This window comes from Amblyomma maculatum, chromosome 4 (genome assembly GCF_055883805.1).
Source record: "Amblyomma maculatum isolate TAMU_Amacu chromosome 4, ASM5588380v1, whole genome shotgun sequence".
Lineage (NCBI taxonomy): Eukaryota > Metazoa > Arthropoda > Arachnida > Ixodida > Ixodidae > Amblyomma > Amblyomma maculatum.
In genome coordinates this window covers 138,658,503-138,673,867 of record NC_139347.1, presented here as the reverse complement: position 1 = coordinate 138,673,867, position 15,365 = coordinate 138,658,503, and the positions used below count along the sequence as shown (strand labels likewise).

General features: G+C 47.6%; 1 protein-coding gene across 1 annotated transcript in view; it reads left to right on the top strand.

Annotated features, from left to right (window-relative positions):
* Positions 1-15,365, top strand: part of arr (low-density lipoprotein receptor-related protein 6) — a 74,921-nt gene that overhangs the window by 32,598 nt on the left and 26,958 nt on the right. The window contains exons 7-8 of the mRNA XM_084602568.1: positions 833-1,229; positions 8,933-9,183. Of these exons, the coding sequence (XP_084458694.1) occupies positions 833-1,229; positions 8,933-9,183 (648 nt within the window). The remainder of the gene's footprint in view (positions 1-832; positions 1,230-8,932; positions 9,184-15,365) is intronic.

The following is a 15,365-nucleotide window of genomic DNA, read 5'->3' as shown; positions in this document are numbered from 1 at the left end:
CTAGAAGAGTGTGTTACCCAAATTTCAGTCACTAAAGGTGAACTGCTTCCTTTTCTGTTCTTGGAATTTTGAGGTAGTAGGAAGTTTAAAAACCCAGGAGGATGCTCTATCTTCACTTTAAGAATTGATGCAATAGTGCCTTTAACACCGTCTTTTCATTCCACGATATTTTTTTATTATTATATTTTGTTTAAGTGGGCTCTTGGGGAAGGAAGATGCAGCACCGCCTGTGTCAGTTTTCAGTGGACACCTACTTTTACAATGAATGGGGCATATATTTAGAGGTACTATTTCGCCCAAAACAAAATGGAGCACACGAACAAACAAAATTTTGTTTCGTGGTGCTCCCTGCAAGGGGATGTGTATGTGTATAGCTTAGGTGCATGTCAGTCACCCAAATGTTCAGCTTAATATTAACCCATGTGTTCGCCTCATCAGCAGTCCGGACGAAGGAGAGCACTTTTTCCACAGGCGCGTGCTCTGTTTTATATTGGGGGCACCAGTACATATGTTGTCATTTGCAATCCCTTTTGCGAACTGGCCTCTAATTTCAATTAATAGATGGATGCCAAATGGGAAGGGGTACTCCGTGACACCACCTTGAATGCTGTAGGATGGATGGTTGAATAAAAATTTTGATAAGAAATCACGTGTGTGTTTTCAGACAGTTTTTTACGCGATATCCCAGTTCTTGGGTATGGGCATGGCTTTTTGGCTGAATGAGCCCAATACGCAATCATGTAAAATTGCTGCCAGTAGATAGCAAATACGGGCTGGGCTGGCTGCTATCGATGTTGCTGAGGCGTGTTGAATTACCCCCTTGTCACGACAGGTGCGGATCAGCTTCTGCTGCTGGCACGCCGCAAGGACCTCAGGCGCATCTCGCTGGACACGCCGGACTACACGGATGTGGTGCTTCCCCTGCGGGGCCTGAAGCATGCCATAGCACTGGACTACGACCCTGTGGAGGGTCGCGTGTACTGGACGGATGATGAGCTGTGTCTCATCCAGCGGGCCTTCCTCAACGGCACGGGCCAGGAGGCTGTGGTCACTCTGGAGGTCCGGCACCCGGATGGTCTGGCGGTGGATGTGGTAGCACGCAACCTCTACTGGACCGACACTGGCACCGACCGCATTGAGGTGGCCCGACTCAATGGCACTGCCCGCAAGGTGCTCATCGCTGAAGGCCTGGCTGAGCCACGGGCCATTGTGCTAGACCCACCACAGGGGTGAGATGCCATCATCAGTTTTTTATTGCGAAACCTTGGGTGGCCTCACCTACGCCGTGAAGAGGCGTAGCTACAATCTCCTCATAAAAAAATTAGCTTGCCATGACATTTAAATTCACGTTACCCCTATGCCACGGGCAGGAGCTGCCAACTCGGGCCACTCCTTTCATATGGGAGGGTGATACAGTAGAACCCCTTTATAGTAAAGTCACTGGGGCCGGCAAAAATCTTTACTATACCAGCTATTGGTAATGACATGGTCCTGAAGATGCCGTTTGGTAACTAAATTTTTTGTTTACATCCTGTGGAAGTACTTCTTAAGCATGAAGGCAACGTGGCTATGAATAGAACAAAATTTGATTTCTTGTGAAAACCAAAGCGTTGCATGACGTCTTCTTGTGCTGTTTCTGTCAATAAGAAGGCAATAGATGAGAAATGCGCGTGGCAGTCAAGTGCTGCAAAACCTCACATGCCTCTGTGCTGCCTCGTGCTGCACAGTGCTGTGAATGTTCGCTTATTTCTTCTTCTTCCCTATTTCTCGCTGCACTTATACTCTCCTTCATTTTTTTAATGGATCGCGCGGCCTTCTTTCCGTGCTTGTAGACAGACAGCTTTACTTTTTTTTTTCCTATGCTTTGCATGCTTCCCCTCACGGCTCTAAGGCCTACGTAAAGTTGGCTTCTCCTGAGTGCTACTAAACCTAGTGGTAACGCCATTTAAAAGAACACTGTAATTTTTTTTTTTTTCTTTTTTTTTTTAAGAGTTGCCTCGCAATTCTAGGTAGCGCGCATGCGGTGATTTCATTTCGTGGGAAGCCGTCGCTACGGCCAGACGCACTTTACTATATCAGATTTTATCAGAGAGCAAAAACAGCGCAAACTTCACAATGGACAGAGAAGGGCAGACGAGACACAGGCGCTGACTAACAACTGTATCTCCTGTGTCTCGTCTGCCCTTCTCTGTCCATTGTGAAGTTTGCGCTGTTTTTGCTCTGTGATGAACCAACTAGCTCGAGATGTTTTTTTCAAGATTTTATCAAAAATATCATTACTATAAAGGGGGTAAAATGTATAGTCGTCTATGGAACATGAACTGGGACTTCAGTTTCACTTTACTATATCCGAGTTTACTATAGCGGGGGTTCTACTATCAGAATCAGCCTGCTAGAATTGTTTGCATTCTCGTTACCCCTACGACACGCAGGCATGTCCATACGGCTTGGTTGAAGCGTGACTTTACCTTGTGAGCTTAGTGCAGCAATAGTGGATCTTAAACTAAAGTGTAGTGTGGTGTCCTCATCTTTTGACTGCAACTTGAGCCATGTAATTTTATAACTGCTGCACTGATGCTGCCAGTACATTTCCAGCATGTTCGACAATAAAGCTTTATGAGGATGAACGCAGTGGCATAGGGTACTGGCTCAAAACTACTAAATCAAGCTAAGCAACTTTTGCTCAACAATACTGTTCAACTGCAATTAGTACAGTCAAACATTTATGTAACGAACCTCCATGTAGCGAATTCTTCAATATTACGAAGTTTTTCAATTCCCCAAAGCCGCCCCCATTGAAGTGCATGTATTTGAAAACTCCATGTAACGAACATGTCGCGGCGGTTGATTTTGATATAAAGAACTCGCGGCGCCGACTGTCTCTTAGGTAGTGTCGAGTTAGTGGAAATTTGGCAGAACCTCGCAATTTTCAGGACGATAAAACACGAACTGAAGTGAGAGGAACGCCTGCTATAGCAACGAGTGACCGCAATTGATACAGCGCGTTGTGTTTCAGTGCCAACGCCGGATCTCCGCGGCAGACGCAGCAGTCTCCGCTGCTTTTGCTGTTGGAACATGGCACTACAATAGTTCATACTTAAATGTGGCAAAAAATGATTAATAAATAAAAATTAACAGAGAACTAGTTTGTATAAGCCTTCAGAGAATAAAAACAGGAAAATACGGGCATCTTTTCAAAGCTCAGTTTCACGACAGTCGATGTCTATTTTGCTGCTGTATAGAAGACAGCAGCATAGCAAGAAAGATTTGCACGAGCGGGTTATACCAACAACAAAAATTGTGCACATTTGCTCTCGGTTTCCCTGCAATTAAGCATTGAAGGCTACACTCTCAAGTGTGCCCAACCGGCATGAGGTGTGTACTCGTTACAAGGAACAGCTGTTCCTAGTGTCACTTGGCTGCCTATTTTTGTCGATTGCAGTGCCATATGGTAGACTTGCATATGCTTGGTGTAGTGATGTTGCAAATGAATGAAGTTGCATTAATCTTTCTACATGTCTGCACTGATGGACTGATCGTGCATCGAAAGTTTTTGGGGTAAGTGCACTAATTTGTGGACACTCTTGCTGAGAACTTTCTGTACACTGCCCTTTGTATCGGTGTAGTTGGCAACTGTGTAAATTCACCGGGAAAAATGCAGCCTCTGATCCCTTAAGCCTCAAGTAAACTAGCAGGCGGGCTTTGTGCATAAGCGTCTTTCTGTGGGAGGCAGTGTACAGCACGCGATGCAAGCGCAATGCCCATATCTGAACAAGTTGGACATCCATCAACCCTCATCAGGAGTAGCATGCTAGGCTTTCCACCAGGCAGACATCTCCTGTTGCCATTAAAATATCTCTCTCTCTCTCTCCATCAACGCAGGCACAGTGTTGCCTTGCCTTTTCCACACTGGCAGGAGACCTTCTCCACCAATACAGGATGCTCTCGCAAGCCTGTTCCGCCAAAGTTCTTTGCAAAGGTCACTATAGCTGTCTTGCAGGGATACACTTCTTTGCCCAGGAGCATGCTACACATTTTTTTTTTTTTTCTTGGCAATGCCACACAGACACTCAGTTAGTGCCATTGCACGAGGTCGCCAATGTTTCAGTCTTAAGTCTCTGTAAAAGTTCCTCTTAACCATCGGATATGCGAAACAATTGATCCTAAGTACAAGTTCTGGGAAACCAGGCAAAGGTCTCGCATTGTTACATCTTTTCCGAAATTTCTTATTGGTCAAGTTCATCTTAACAGGAGTCTCATATAGCTCATAAAGTTATGTGTGGCAAAAGGACTGGCAATGCTCAAAGTTTCTATGTGGCGTGAACTGACCAGTTATTTTCATATTAGGAAATAACTTGGCAGAATTCTTATATTATCTGCTTTGTGGGCTTTGTAACAAACACTGATCAACTATATATCTTTTGCAAGTAATTAGAGATAAACATTTTTGAAGGATTCAATGTATGTTGAGTATTTTTAAGCTCATGCGAATAGGGCTTTCTGATTTAAAAGTAATGTTCCAAGTACTTTTTGCATAGAAGGCCTTTAATGACCACTTGCTGTCAGCTACCGGTATGAAAAGAGTCATGCCACTGTCATCCAATATATTACAGTTTTGTAGTCTGGCAGATAATACTGGGTCTTATTATTCTATTTCCGCAATTTGAGCACCCTAGAAGCATTCCTTATTTCAAAATAAGTGGCTGAATTTGACACTGCGAAGCTCCTCCAACCAACAATGGTCGCAACTTGAAACGCTTGGTGACGTCACAAAGCGACACCGGTCACCGCATCGTCTGCTGCTGTGCCGGTGCCGATAAGCTGCCGATACACTGTACTGTGCTCGCACTTGCTAACATGACCCCCAATAAGTGTACTCTCAGCATGCTTCTGAAAACAGAACAGAGACTGCAGTGAAGCATGATTTAGTTCTTGCCCAGGCATTTGTCTCCGGAGCGACCGCCTCCATCGTACTGCCCCACCGCTGTAAACATTGCCACGCCGGCCATGCTTTCCGTTCAAGCCGTCCATGCCAGCGATATATATGGCGGATCCTTTGCGCCAAGTGTCAGAAAAGCATGCTAAAATTTGTTTCTCTAGGAATAATAATAGGCCCCCAAAAAGGAATTTCAAAAATTAATGCCTCTTGTGAAATGCAGACACATACGGCGGGAGTTTTTGCCCACAGCTGGTGCGGTGGCAGTGTTCCTGTATGCTTGCTCCGATGCTAAGACGTCGACTAAAATAATAATTTCCTTTGCTACGAAACAGTGGGGTTGAGAGTGAAGAAGATTCATGATCGAGTGGTCCACTTACTAAAATATCTCGCTGACCTATTATAAAGTGCCGTTCGCTGTGGCTTCGATGCGAAGTAATTTAGGCCTAGCAACGATAAGGGAGAAGCAGACAGCCAGAGCGCTGTTGTCCTTCGCGCTCGCGGGTGGAGCCGTTGCTTTAAGCTTGCGGCATCCGATGATGTAAGCTTCATGAGCTTATCGTCTACTTTCATGATACGGCTAGGACCAGACTTGGCCCTTTCAACGAGCAGCGTAAACAATGCTACTAAAATGGGACGGCCGGGGTATTGGGTGCCTCGATGTAGTGCGCTGTGCCCTATATACTTTGCGCTGCTGTGCTGTCGGGCGGTACCCGAAGATAACACAAAAGCACCGTCGGACGGCAATACATACATTGCGCATTTTATGTGTTGCTTTTGAGACATGTTTCAGTGTACAAATGGATACTGTTCGAGCTGGTATCAGCTCGTGCGACTTTCATACTCGAGTGTCGACACGCACTTGAATCCCGTCCACAGCCACTGTTCCCATATAGGTTAAAAGCGCTAACAGAGTTCGACGAAGAGCTCAGTTTATGGTAACCTCTGTAAGCGGCATGACTGCTGTTTGGCTGGCATTATCGCAGCTTTGTGTAACCACAGTTGAGGCTGCTCGTGCACAGAACATGGAGCAGACGACGTGGTGGCGGCCTATGTTGTCACCAGCTGCGCCAGTTGCCAGATCAGCAAGCTGTTTGCAAGGAACTGAAAATACTTAGTTTAAAAATATCTGCAGCTCCAATGAAGCTGAAATTTTGAAGTTTAGTTGCTTGACACATCAGAAATAAGATGCAATGAACAGTTTGTTCTAAAATTGGTGTCATGACCCCTTTAAAAATGGCAGTCGCACTGTTATGCAGTGGTTGCTCCTAGCTCCATGTGGGCATGATGCCTCCCCATACGAAGTACATCAGTCTGAAATCACATGAAGTAGGCATTCGAGAAGCGTTACTTGCTTGAGACGGATGATTAAACAGTTTGGGTACGAAATGTGCCGATTGCATTGAACATTGAATACTTTACTATTCTGCGAAATATTCAAGAGGATTGAATATTTGAACAAGGCTGATTATTTTAGTATTTCCTAATTTATGTTTGAGGCTAGAATGCTTGTTCATATAATTAAAATTGAGTTTTCCTTAGTGCATATTTTACACGTGTGTGAATGTTGAATTTTCTAAAGCAAATGGTTATTCTATTCAGCTAGCTTCAAAGCAAAGCAAATATTTTCTAATTGAAGGGAATAGTTTGTGAATGGAAATACTAGTATCAAAAGGTAAAAAAGGCACTTTATTAGCACATGCTGAGATACTTATAAAATTTTCTGAGGCATAAAAAGGAAAGGAAATATGAAAGAAACTAATATTGTACTTCAAAACTTTCATTAGGCAATGTTTGAGCTGCAGCAAACTAAATTGAACTAGGCATCATATTCTCAATCCTTCGCCATGCGGTTCAAGTACTACTCGGTTTAAACATAAGAGGTGCTGACATATTTTTGGACATGGTTTACAATCCAACTTGCGTGGCACCAAGTTGCGCATCCTAATGAGCTCAGTAACGGACTTGACTGAAAGTATGGATGTTTCACATCTAAGGTCACCATCCTGCCGATCTGATTTGCGCCGCATATAGCCACATGACCACACTGGCCAAGCACGTTCGCACCTTCGTGTCTGTACCAGACAGGCGGCTGTGGGCTGGTTTGTCTGTTAAGCTCAAGTCTGAAGATGTTAGCAAACGCTCCAGGAATTGGTACCTGATCCGCATCCTGCCTCTGAATACCAGATGAAGGATACGGTTCATGCGATTTCTGGCACGGTCCTTGCATACACCAACCTTGTGCTATACTTCAGACGGGGACTAGTCATCGGCATGGGCCAGCACAAAATCGCAAGCAGATTCAAAGGCACCGGGTACTCCTATTCTTTGAGAACTGGTTTAGATGGAGTATAGTCAGGTTCGTTGTGCGCTTTAGCACCTCGACTTTTCAAGATGCTCATCAACATGGGTGGCGATGTGTTGATCACACACAGAGAGATTAAGGCTGGCAAATTTGAAGCAGGAGACGAAACTTTAATATAATAATAATACACACAATACAAAAACTTATTTACACATGTGCACGGAAAAGAAAGACGACTACACTTCTACAACGGAGACTGAATAGAATTCAAGTGCAACTCCGCGAGCTGGCACGCTAACAATACTTGAGCTCACTCTCTTACGACTTGACGCCTGACCTCCAACCCACCGCCGCAGTACGCTCTCAAATAATTGCGACCGAACCTTTAGAATGGAGAAGGGAGGAAGAGAGAGAGTGCAAACAGAGCAGCATTCGCTTCCCGCCACTAACCCGCTATAAGGGGCTCGAATTCTCCGGAAGTGGTGCACACGCGGCCTCCTCAAGGAAACAATGAACGAGGGGGATAAAGTCCGTGGGGTGGGACACAGATGCGGGTGGTCATCGCTTCTCACTTGTGCTGAAACATCGGTAAAAGGACAGCCGCGGCCTTACAGATGGTATTCTTCAGAGACGAGTGCTTCTGTCAAAACACGGGAAAAGCTAGCATAGGAGTGGTAGAGAAAAGCCTTTTACACCACTGTTATGAGCACGAGAAAATGACAGGCAGAGGCATATTATTTTCTATTACTTTTGGGTAGCCTCGCCATAATATATGTCCTCTGCACGGCAAGAGTACTCTGCTGCCACTCCATGTGCACGACACATGCCGACGTTCAGAGCGGTGCAATCGAGTGGAGATGTCGGATCGAACACAGGACCATTGACTGCTTCTTGTGACAGTTTAATTTCCTTAATTCTTAAACCTTGAAATATGTTTCAAAAATATTCAAAGTTTCCAAATACTGCTGTTCGCTCCGATCTTCGAAACATTTCAGTATTCGCACAACTGGTGCATTTTCAGGACTAAAACAGCATGCAATACTGAGCTGAAGCATATTGCATTTATTAGTTTTCACCTAAAACATACTATATTTTGAATACTGTTCATTATGTATGGCATGTTTTTGACGCAACTGATAACTTGCAACAACAGATTTGCTTGGTGCATTTACAAGAAGCTTTCACAGATGGCACTGGCTGTGGTAGTGGCTGAACATATCGCAGAGGGAGCAGTATGTCGGGAAGCAGCTAAGCACACTGGTGCGGCCAAACTATTCGGCAGAGTGACATAGTTACGGATGTTCTGGCCTCGTAGCCTTCCCTTTACTGCCTGTCGCCAAGTGTAACACTGTTTATACTAGGCTGAACTAACTGTGTTCATGATGGTTTGATTTTGGTTTATGGGGTTTAATGTCCCAAAGCGACTCAGGCTGTGAGAGACAGTGTAGTTGAGGGCTATAGAAATTCCAACCACCTGGGGTTCTTTAACGTGCACTGAACACGCAGGCCTTGCTTTTCGCCTGCATAGAAAATTGGCCGCTGTGGGCGGGGCTTGATCCCCGATCCTTGAGTAGAGCATTCGAGCGCCCTGACCACTAGTGGCGCCACCGCGGTGGGGCTGTTCATGATGGTGCTATATGTCCGGCACAGATGTGATATATAACTTGTTCTGTTCCATTGGCTCCTTGTAGATGGATGTACTGGACTGACTGGGGTCAACCGGCCAAGATTGAGCGGGCAGCCCTGGATGGAAGTGATCGGCTTGCTCTGGTCTCCACTGAGCTAGGCTGGCCTAATGGACTGGCGTTAGATGCAGCCGAGGGCCGACTCTACTGGGCTGACGCTCGCACAGACCGCATCGAGAGCTCTCGCCTGGATGGCTCCGACCGACGCGTGCTCTTGGACGAGCAGCTGCCACACGTTTTTGGATTCACCCTGCTCGGTGAGGACCTTGCTTCTAACGTGTCTGTGCGTTTTGGTGCGTGGCCAACAAATTCTAGCAGTGGTTGGCTCAGGTGTGGGAAGTAAGGGGCATATTCTGTGCACTGTGGTGTTGCATACTATTACTATTATCAGTCTTGGCATGACGCTTGAGCTCTCACAAGCACAATCAAAGGTCTGGTCTGGCTTCTCTCTAAACTGCAAGAAGAGGCGTGAGAGAAATGGGGTAGCAGTGGAGAAGGGGTGAAGAGAACCCCAATTTGAAGCTGATGTGGCATCATTCCACACATCCTTACTCAGCTCGTCCCCATATCTTTACTGTTCTCCCGAGCCCTGAGGGACTGAGAACTTTAGCATGGTTACCATTTGGGCTAGTTAGTGCGAATCTAACGTATTGAACCAGCAAAACACACAGAAACACAAGAAGAGAGTACATGGGACAGCGTGTTTCTTGTGTTTCTGTGTCTTTTGCTGGTTCAGTATATTGGATTGAGAACTTCCTCTGATAGATTGGAACAGTAGGCGTGGTTTTAGTTCTCGTGATGGAAGAATTGGCGTGGTTGCGTTGTCTGTGTCTGTGGCTTTAACAGTTTAAAAAAGCTTGCATAGCACTGCATTTTAATAAACCACTTCTTCAAAAATAAAAGTGTAGTGTACTCAAAAACACCATAGTTATGCTAATAAAATGTGTATGGAAATAAAGTTTTAGTCATTAGCAATAAAAAAAAAAGCTTTGGGGGGTGTTGTGCCGGTGGGGTTATCACACAGTAGCCCACCGTCAACAGGGTTGTGCCAAGGAGTTGATTGCATAGCGCTCGACACCCGTTTCGTGAACGAGGGCTGCCAGCTCCCTGGCCGGTAGCGATGAATCCGAGTCGGCGCTGGTGAGATGAATGAAAAGGCTTTATACACTATTTACAGGCATTTACACAACGAGTTCGGCTCTGGGGCCAAAAGCTAACATAGCCATACGCGACTGTTCTCGCGCAGCGACGGCCGGGGAGATTCCACCGCGTCCGCAATGTCAGGGGGGCGAACTGCTCCCGATGGACGCTAGTGACGAACTCACACTCGGAGTCTCGAACGGAAGCACTTGAGACTCCGTCGCCGAAAACCACTGACGCTCAAAATGGTCCAATCCGACGGCAGCACTTTCACAGGGCCAATGGGAGAGCTTGCTGCGCTCTCGCTTCAAATATGCCGCGGGGCGAGAAGGGGTTCACCGTCAGGGCCACGGCACCGTGCTGTCTGGACGCTCAGCTCATGTTGAAACACGTCGCTTCTCTCCCTTTGGCACGGCTCGCCTGCAGTGCTCTGGTGCTTTGCAGAGAAGTATCCGTATTTTGTGAAGGAGGCGTTAGCCGAAGAAGTTTGCCGTCCGGCTGAATTTCTGGGGGTCTTTGGCCAGGCACAACAGCACTCCTGCCATCAGACAATGCGCCGGGAAGACGAGCTGCTCGCATGTGGCTCGGATGCCGGGCGCGCTCGTTCCCCAGGTTCCTCCAAGCTCACGTCCGGTGTCCGGGCACCAGGTAGCCTCACGTGCCTCGGGTTCCACTCTCCAGGTCAGGATCTCTGCCGACAGCCTTGTTGCCGGGGCACGTCGATCAACTTCGCTCGGGTCGCTCCGATGCCCTTGCCACTCGCCACTGGTATCGGTAGACTTTTCTGCGGCTTGCAAAACCGACCGACAACAGGCAACACCCAACACAAGCAAGTACCCTCGGTCACCCGTCAAACACCAGACAGAGGCAAAATTTCAAATTCAGTTAGCTAAATTGTTGTCCCATTTTTGCTCCCACTACAACAAGAGACAAGTGTATAGGATGCAGTACACAAGATTCAAACAACAATTTTGCACATTAATGATACATTAAATAGCAAAGAAGATTAATAATCAGTAATGGAAAAGAGTCTTCTTGAAATCACTTGGACCGTAGACCATAACTGAGGAAGCAAGGAGGTCATTCAATTTTGCCCCGATCTGCCTAGAGCATTACCGTTAGCGACGAAACGCACGTCGAAGGTAGCTATGTTTTGAATGCATGACTCAAAGCATCCGAGTTCGCACTGTGCTGCTCTCTTCCGCAAGCGGCAGAATGCGTAGCAGTATTCGGGCGGTTTGGCTCCTCTCTCCGCTACGGCTTCGGCTGTCCATTTCTCTACGAGACCTTTCTTTCCACTTTGTGCGTGAAAGAACAGACATGCATAAGTTACTAGCTTTGTTGAACGATCTGTCTCGTTCCTTTCGCTTTGCACACCAATCGGGCATTTTCTCAGCACGGGTGCATTTGTGCCGCTGAGATCGCCGCTTCTTTTCCTTTCACGATTGTTTGCGTTTTCTCACCTTTCGGTGACAGCATTCTTTCATGCACCTGCCTTTCTGCTCATTTCAGCGGCTGCACTTGAATGTTTGCTTTCTTTCTTTTGGTGCCAGCTCTTTCAAGCTGCCGGTAACCGGAGCTAGTATGGCGCCAACATCGTCGGAGTGCGGCGCCGCGCCTGCATCGCGGCTAGCAGCGCATGACTCACTGCCAGCCCCCAAGCTAGGCATATCCTCTGCAGGCTCGCCTCTCAAGTTACCCCGATCTGCCGGTGTGCCGCATCGCTCAGCGCTAACCGGCGCACGATCAAGGTCGTCTGATAGCTGGGGCGTTTCGGATCGCGTGAGGTCCATGTTCGCACTACGGTTATTGTTTTCACCAATACAATTGAGCGCGTCAGGACAGGAAGATTCATGGCTCCTTTCAGTCGCTTGCCGTCGTGCTCGTTGTTGTGGCTCTCGACAGCGTCCGCGTCATGGGTCTGCCTTAGCTGTTCAACACTCGTGGGCTGTGCAATTTCCATGGGCGCCACTTCGTTTTCCCGTGAGTGATGATCTACGACAACGCTGATCTTGGACATTGCCAAGTTGTCGTCTCCTGGCCTGACTACATCTCCGCCACGCTTGACAACTTCTGCTTCTGAGTTGTCAGGCGGTTGATTTACTGCCAATTCCCCACTCTCGATTGGTGGAATGCTTACAGCTACGTGGGAATGCGTGCAGGACGGTGTCACTGCAGATTTCTCGCCGATGGAGTCGGCTCCAACCGTCTCAGCTGCCAGTGGCTTGATCAAGGTAACCCTGGACACTGTTCGAGACTCGATCAGCTCGCTGCTGCGGTCGCTTTGCTCGGCCGCTTCCCCAAGTTGTGTCTCATTCTCAGGTGCAAGCACAATTTGCTCCGAGACTTCCTGACTGTCTAGCCATTCGGTTATATCGGCTTTCAACTGATACGTTTTGGTACAGTTTTTCTCACGCAGATACCTGTCCCCAAGCTCCATTGGTGACAGCCGATGTCTTTTCAGTAAAGACTCTTTCAAGTAATCGTAGTTTTTCAAGTCAACGTCTAATTTGTGCTTGATTTCTTCCGACACCTCAGCGGAAAGAAGAGCGACCAATTTTTGTGCCCAAGTATCTCGCTCGAAGCGCTTACTTTTGCAGACACGCTCGAAATCTGCCAAGTACTCTGCCATATCCTCGGCGATGAGGAACGGTTGCAGACACTCTCACGGCTTCTAACTATTTACCTTGAATGGCAATTAAAGCGTCATGCCTTTCAACACTTTTTTCATATGCCGAAAGCTCGAGCTGCCAAAGTTTCTTTAAGCGGAAAAACCGCTTCTTGCGTTCTAACCTTTCACGCTCATAGCGCTCCTGGTGTTCAAGCGTTTTGGCTTCTCCTTCCTTTTTCTCTCTTGAATATCATCCCAGGCCTCTGCGGCTTCCTCAACCGTCACGTCCTCTGCCTGCATGATCTCAAGAATTTCCTTTTTTCTTTTTGTTGAGCCCAAATCGATGCCCAACTCATCACAAATTTGGAGAAGTTCTCTGACCTTGTAACTCTCTATCTTTTACACCGGCCTCTTGTTGATTGCCTTTTTAGAATAGTGTACTATACGTTCGCTATCTCGCTCCTAGCAAGAGATGCGCAAGCCTTTCTCACACTGATTCCCCTCTTAGCATCCCTTGGTTTTCAAAACACTTCCTGTGGGCTTGAAACACGCAAGGTTAACACAATGCTACGCTCAGCCTTTCTCTAAGCTACCCTGTGTGTTAGAGAAGTCTGGCGTTTGAGGGAAACTTCAGGTACTCACCGTGCCGAGGTGCCTGATGCCGGTCAGTCCCGCAGCTGCCATCCAATGTTGTGCCAGTGGATCCTGCAGCTGCCACCAATGTTGTGCCAGTGGATGTATCACACAGTAGCCTACTGTCAACAGGGTTGTGCCAAGGAGTTGGTTGCGTAGCGCTCGACACCCATTTCGTGAACGAGGGCTGTCAGCTCCCTGGCCGGTAGCGATGAATCCGAGTCGGCGCTGGTGAGATGAAGAAAAGGCTTTGTACACTATTTACAGGCATTTACACAACGAGTTCGGCTCTGGGGCCGAAAGCTAACATAGCCATACGCAACTGTTCACGCGCAGCGACGGCCGGGGAGATTCCGCCGTGTCCGCAATGTCAGGGGGGCGAACTGCTCCCGATGGACGCTAGTGACGAACTCACACTCGGAGTCTCAAACGGAAGCACTTGAGACTCCGTCACCGAGAACCGTTGACGCTCAAAATGGTCCAATCCGACGGCAGCACTTTCGCAGGGCCAATGGAAGAGCTTGCTGCGCTCTCGTTTCAAATATGCCGCGGGGCGAGAAGGGTTTCACCGTCAGGGCCACGGCGCCGTGCTGTCTGGACACTCAGCTCATGTTGAAACACGTCGCTTCTCTCCCTTTGGCACGGCTCGCCTGCAGTGCACTGGTGCTTGCAGAGAAGTATCCATATTTTGTGAAGGAGGCGTTAGCCGAAGAAGTTTGGCGTCCGGCTGAATTTCTGGATGGCTTTGGCCAGGCACAACAGGGTGGGGGGGGGGGGGGAATACATCAGCTCTAAACTTTGCCTTTACGGGTATAGCATGTCAGCTTTCCTGGATTCTTGTTCACATACCTAACCACTAAGCTCTTATTTTGTGCCCCTATTATCTCATACGTATAAGCTGCCACATGATGTGAAAGACCACCCAGTAACCAAGCCATAAAAATGTCTGCATGGCCAAGGGGTAGCATGTCTGACTCAGAGTCCGAGGCTCCTGGGGTCAACCCCTTTGAAGGAGCCGCTTGAATTGGCAGCTTCTGCATGTTATATGGTCTCCTGAATCGTGCAATCCACCTACCAATTTCCAGCCATTTCACCTGCCTGCTACCACTTGCCAGATTCATGCTTGTAGTTCTTTTTCTGATAAGGCTTGTGGCACTAGATTTTCCTGAAGCTTTGGACCTCTAATGCTGTCACGTTAAAATTCAAATTATTGGGCGTTTCTTTTTATTGCCAATGTTGTGTAGTTACCAGTGACATCGGAGCTGTTGGAACACAGCAAGCAATCATCTGTTGCTGAGCAAAATCTAGAATGGGGTACGCCAAAGCTTGCAGTGCACCTCCTTGCGATGATGCTGCTATCATGAGCCAGTGTTGCTGGGCCCGGCATGCTATTCATCGAAGCTCCACTGATGCTGCATTGAACCTAGTCACCGCTTATCATAAAAGGTCTAACCTTTCCGCGAGCCTACCATTGTGCAGTAGCAGAACACTAGAATGGATGTGACTGGTTTACGCAAATCCTTTGGCTGTGAAGCAAGTGGAGATGTGGGCAAGGTGAACAGCCTGACACTGATGGCCGTGGGTCAGAAGTGCTAAGTGCCATTCCAAGCTTGGCAGAGTGCCAGTTGGCCTTCATGTTTGAGTGCCCACGGTGGCTCGGCTCGTCCAGTTGCACTCAGCGCGTTCACTTTATCACACAACGATTGGGGTAGGCGTGCCTGCTGCCACAAAATTAGTCGAAGAATGTGTGTAGCAAAACGCCTTTTGAAGCGAATTTCAAATGCGGGCGTCATGATTGCGGCTGACCGTGTGCTTACTTTGACGACTGATGGGTGGCAAGATGGACCACTCCTTTAAAAAAAATCATCATCATCATCAGCCTGATTATACCCACTGCAGGGCGAAAGCCTCTCCCATATTTCTCCACTTAACCCGGTTTTGTGCTAGCTGCATCCACTTTACCCCTGCGAACTTCTTAATCTCATCCGCCTACCTAACTTTCTGCCGCCCTCTGCTACGCTTTCCTTCCCTTGGAATCCAGTTTGTTACCCTCAG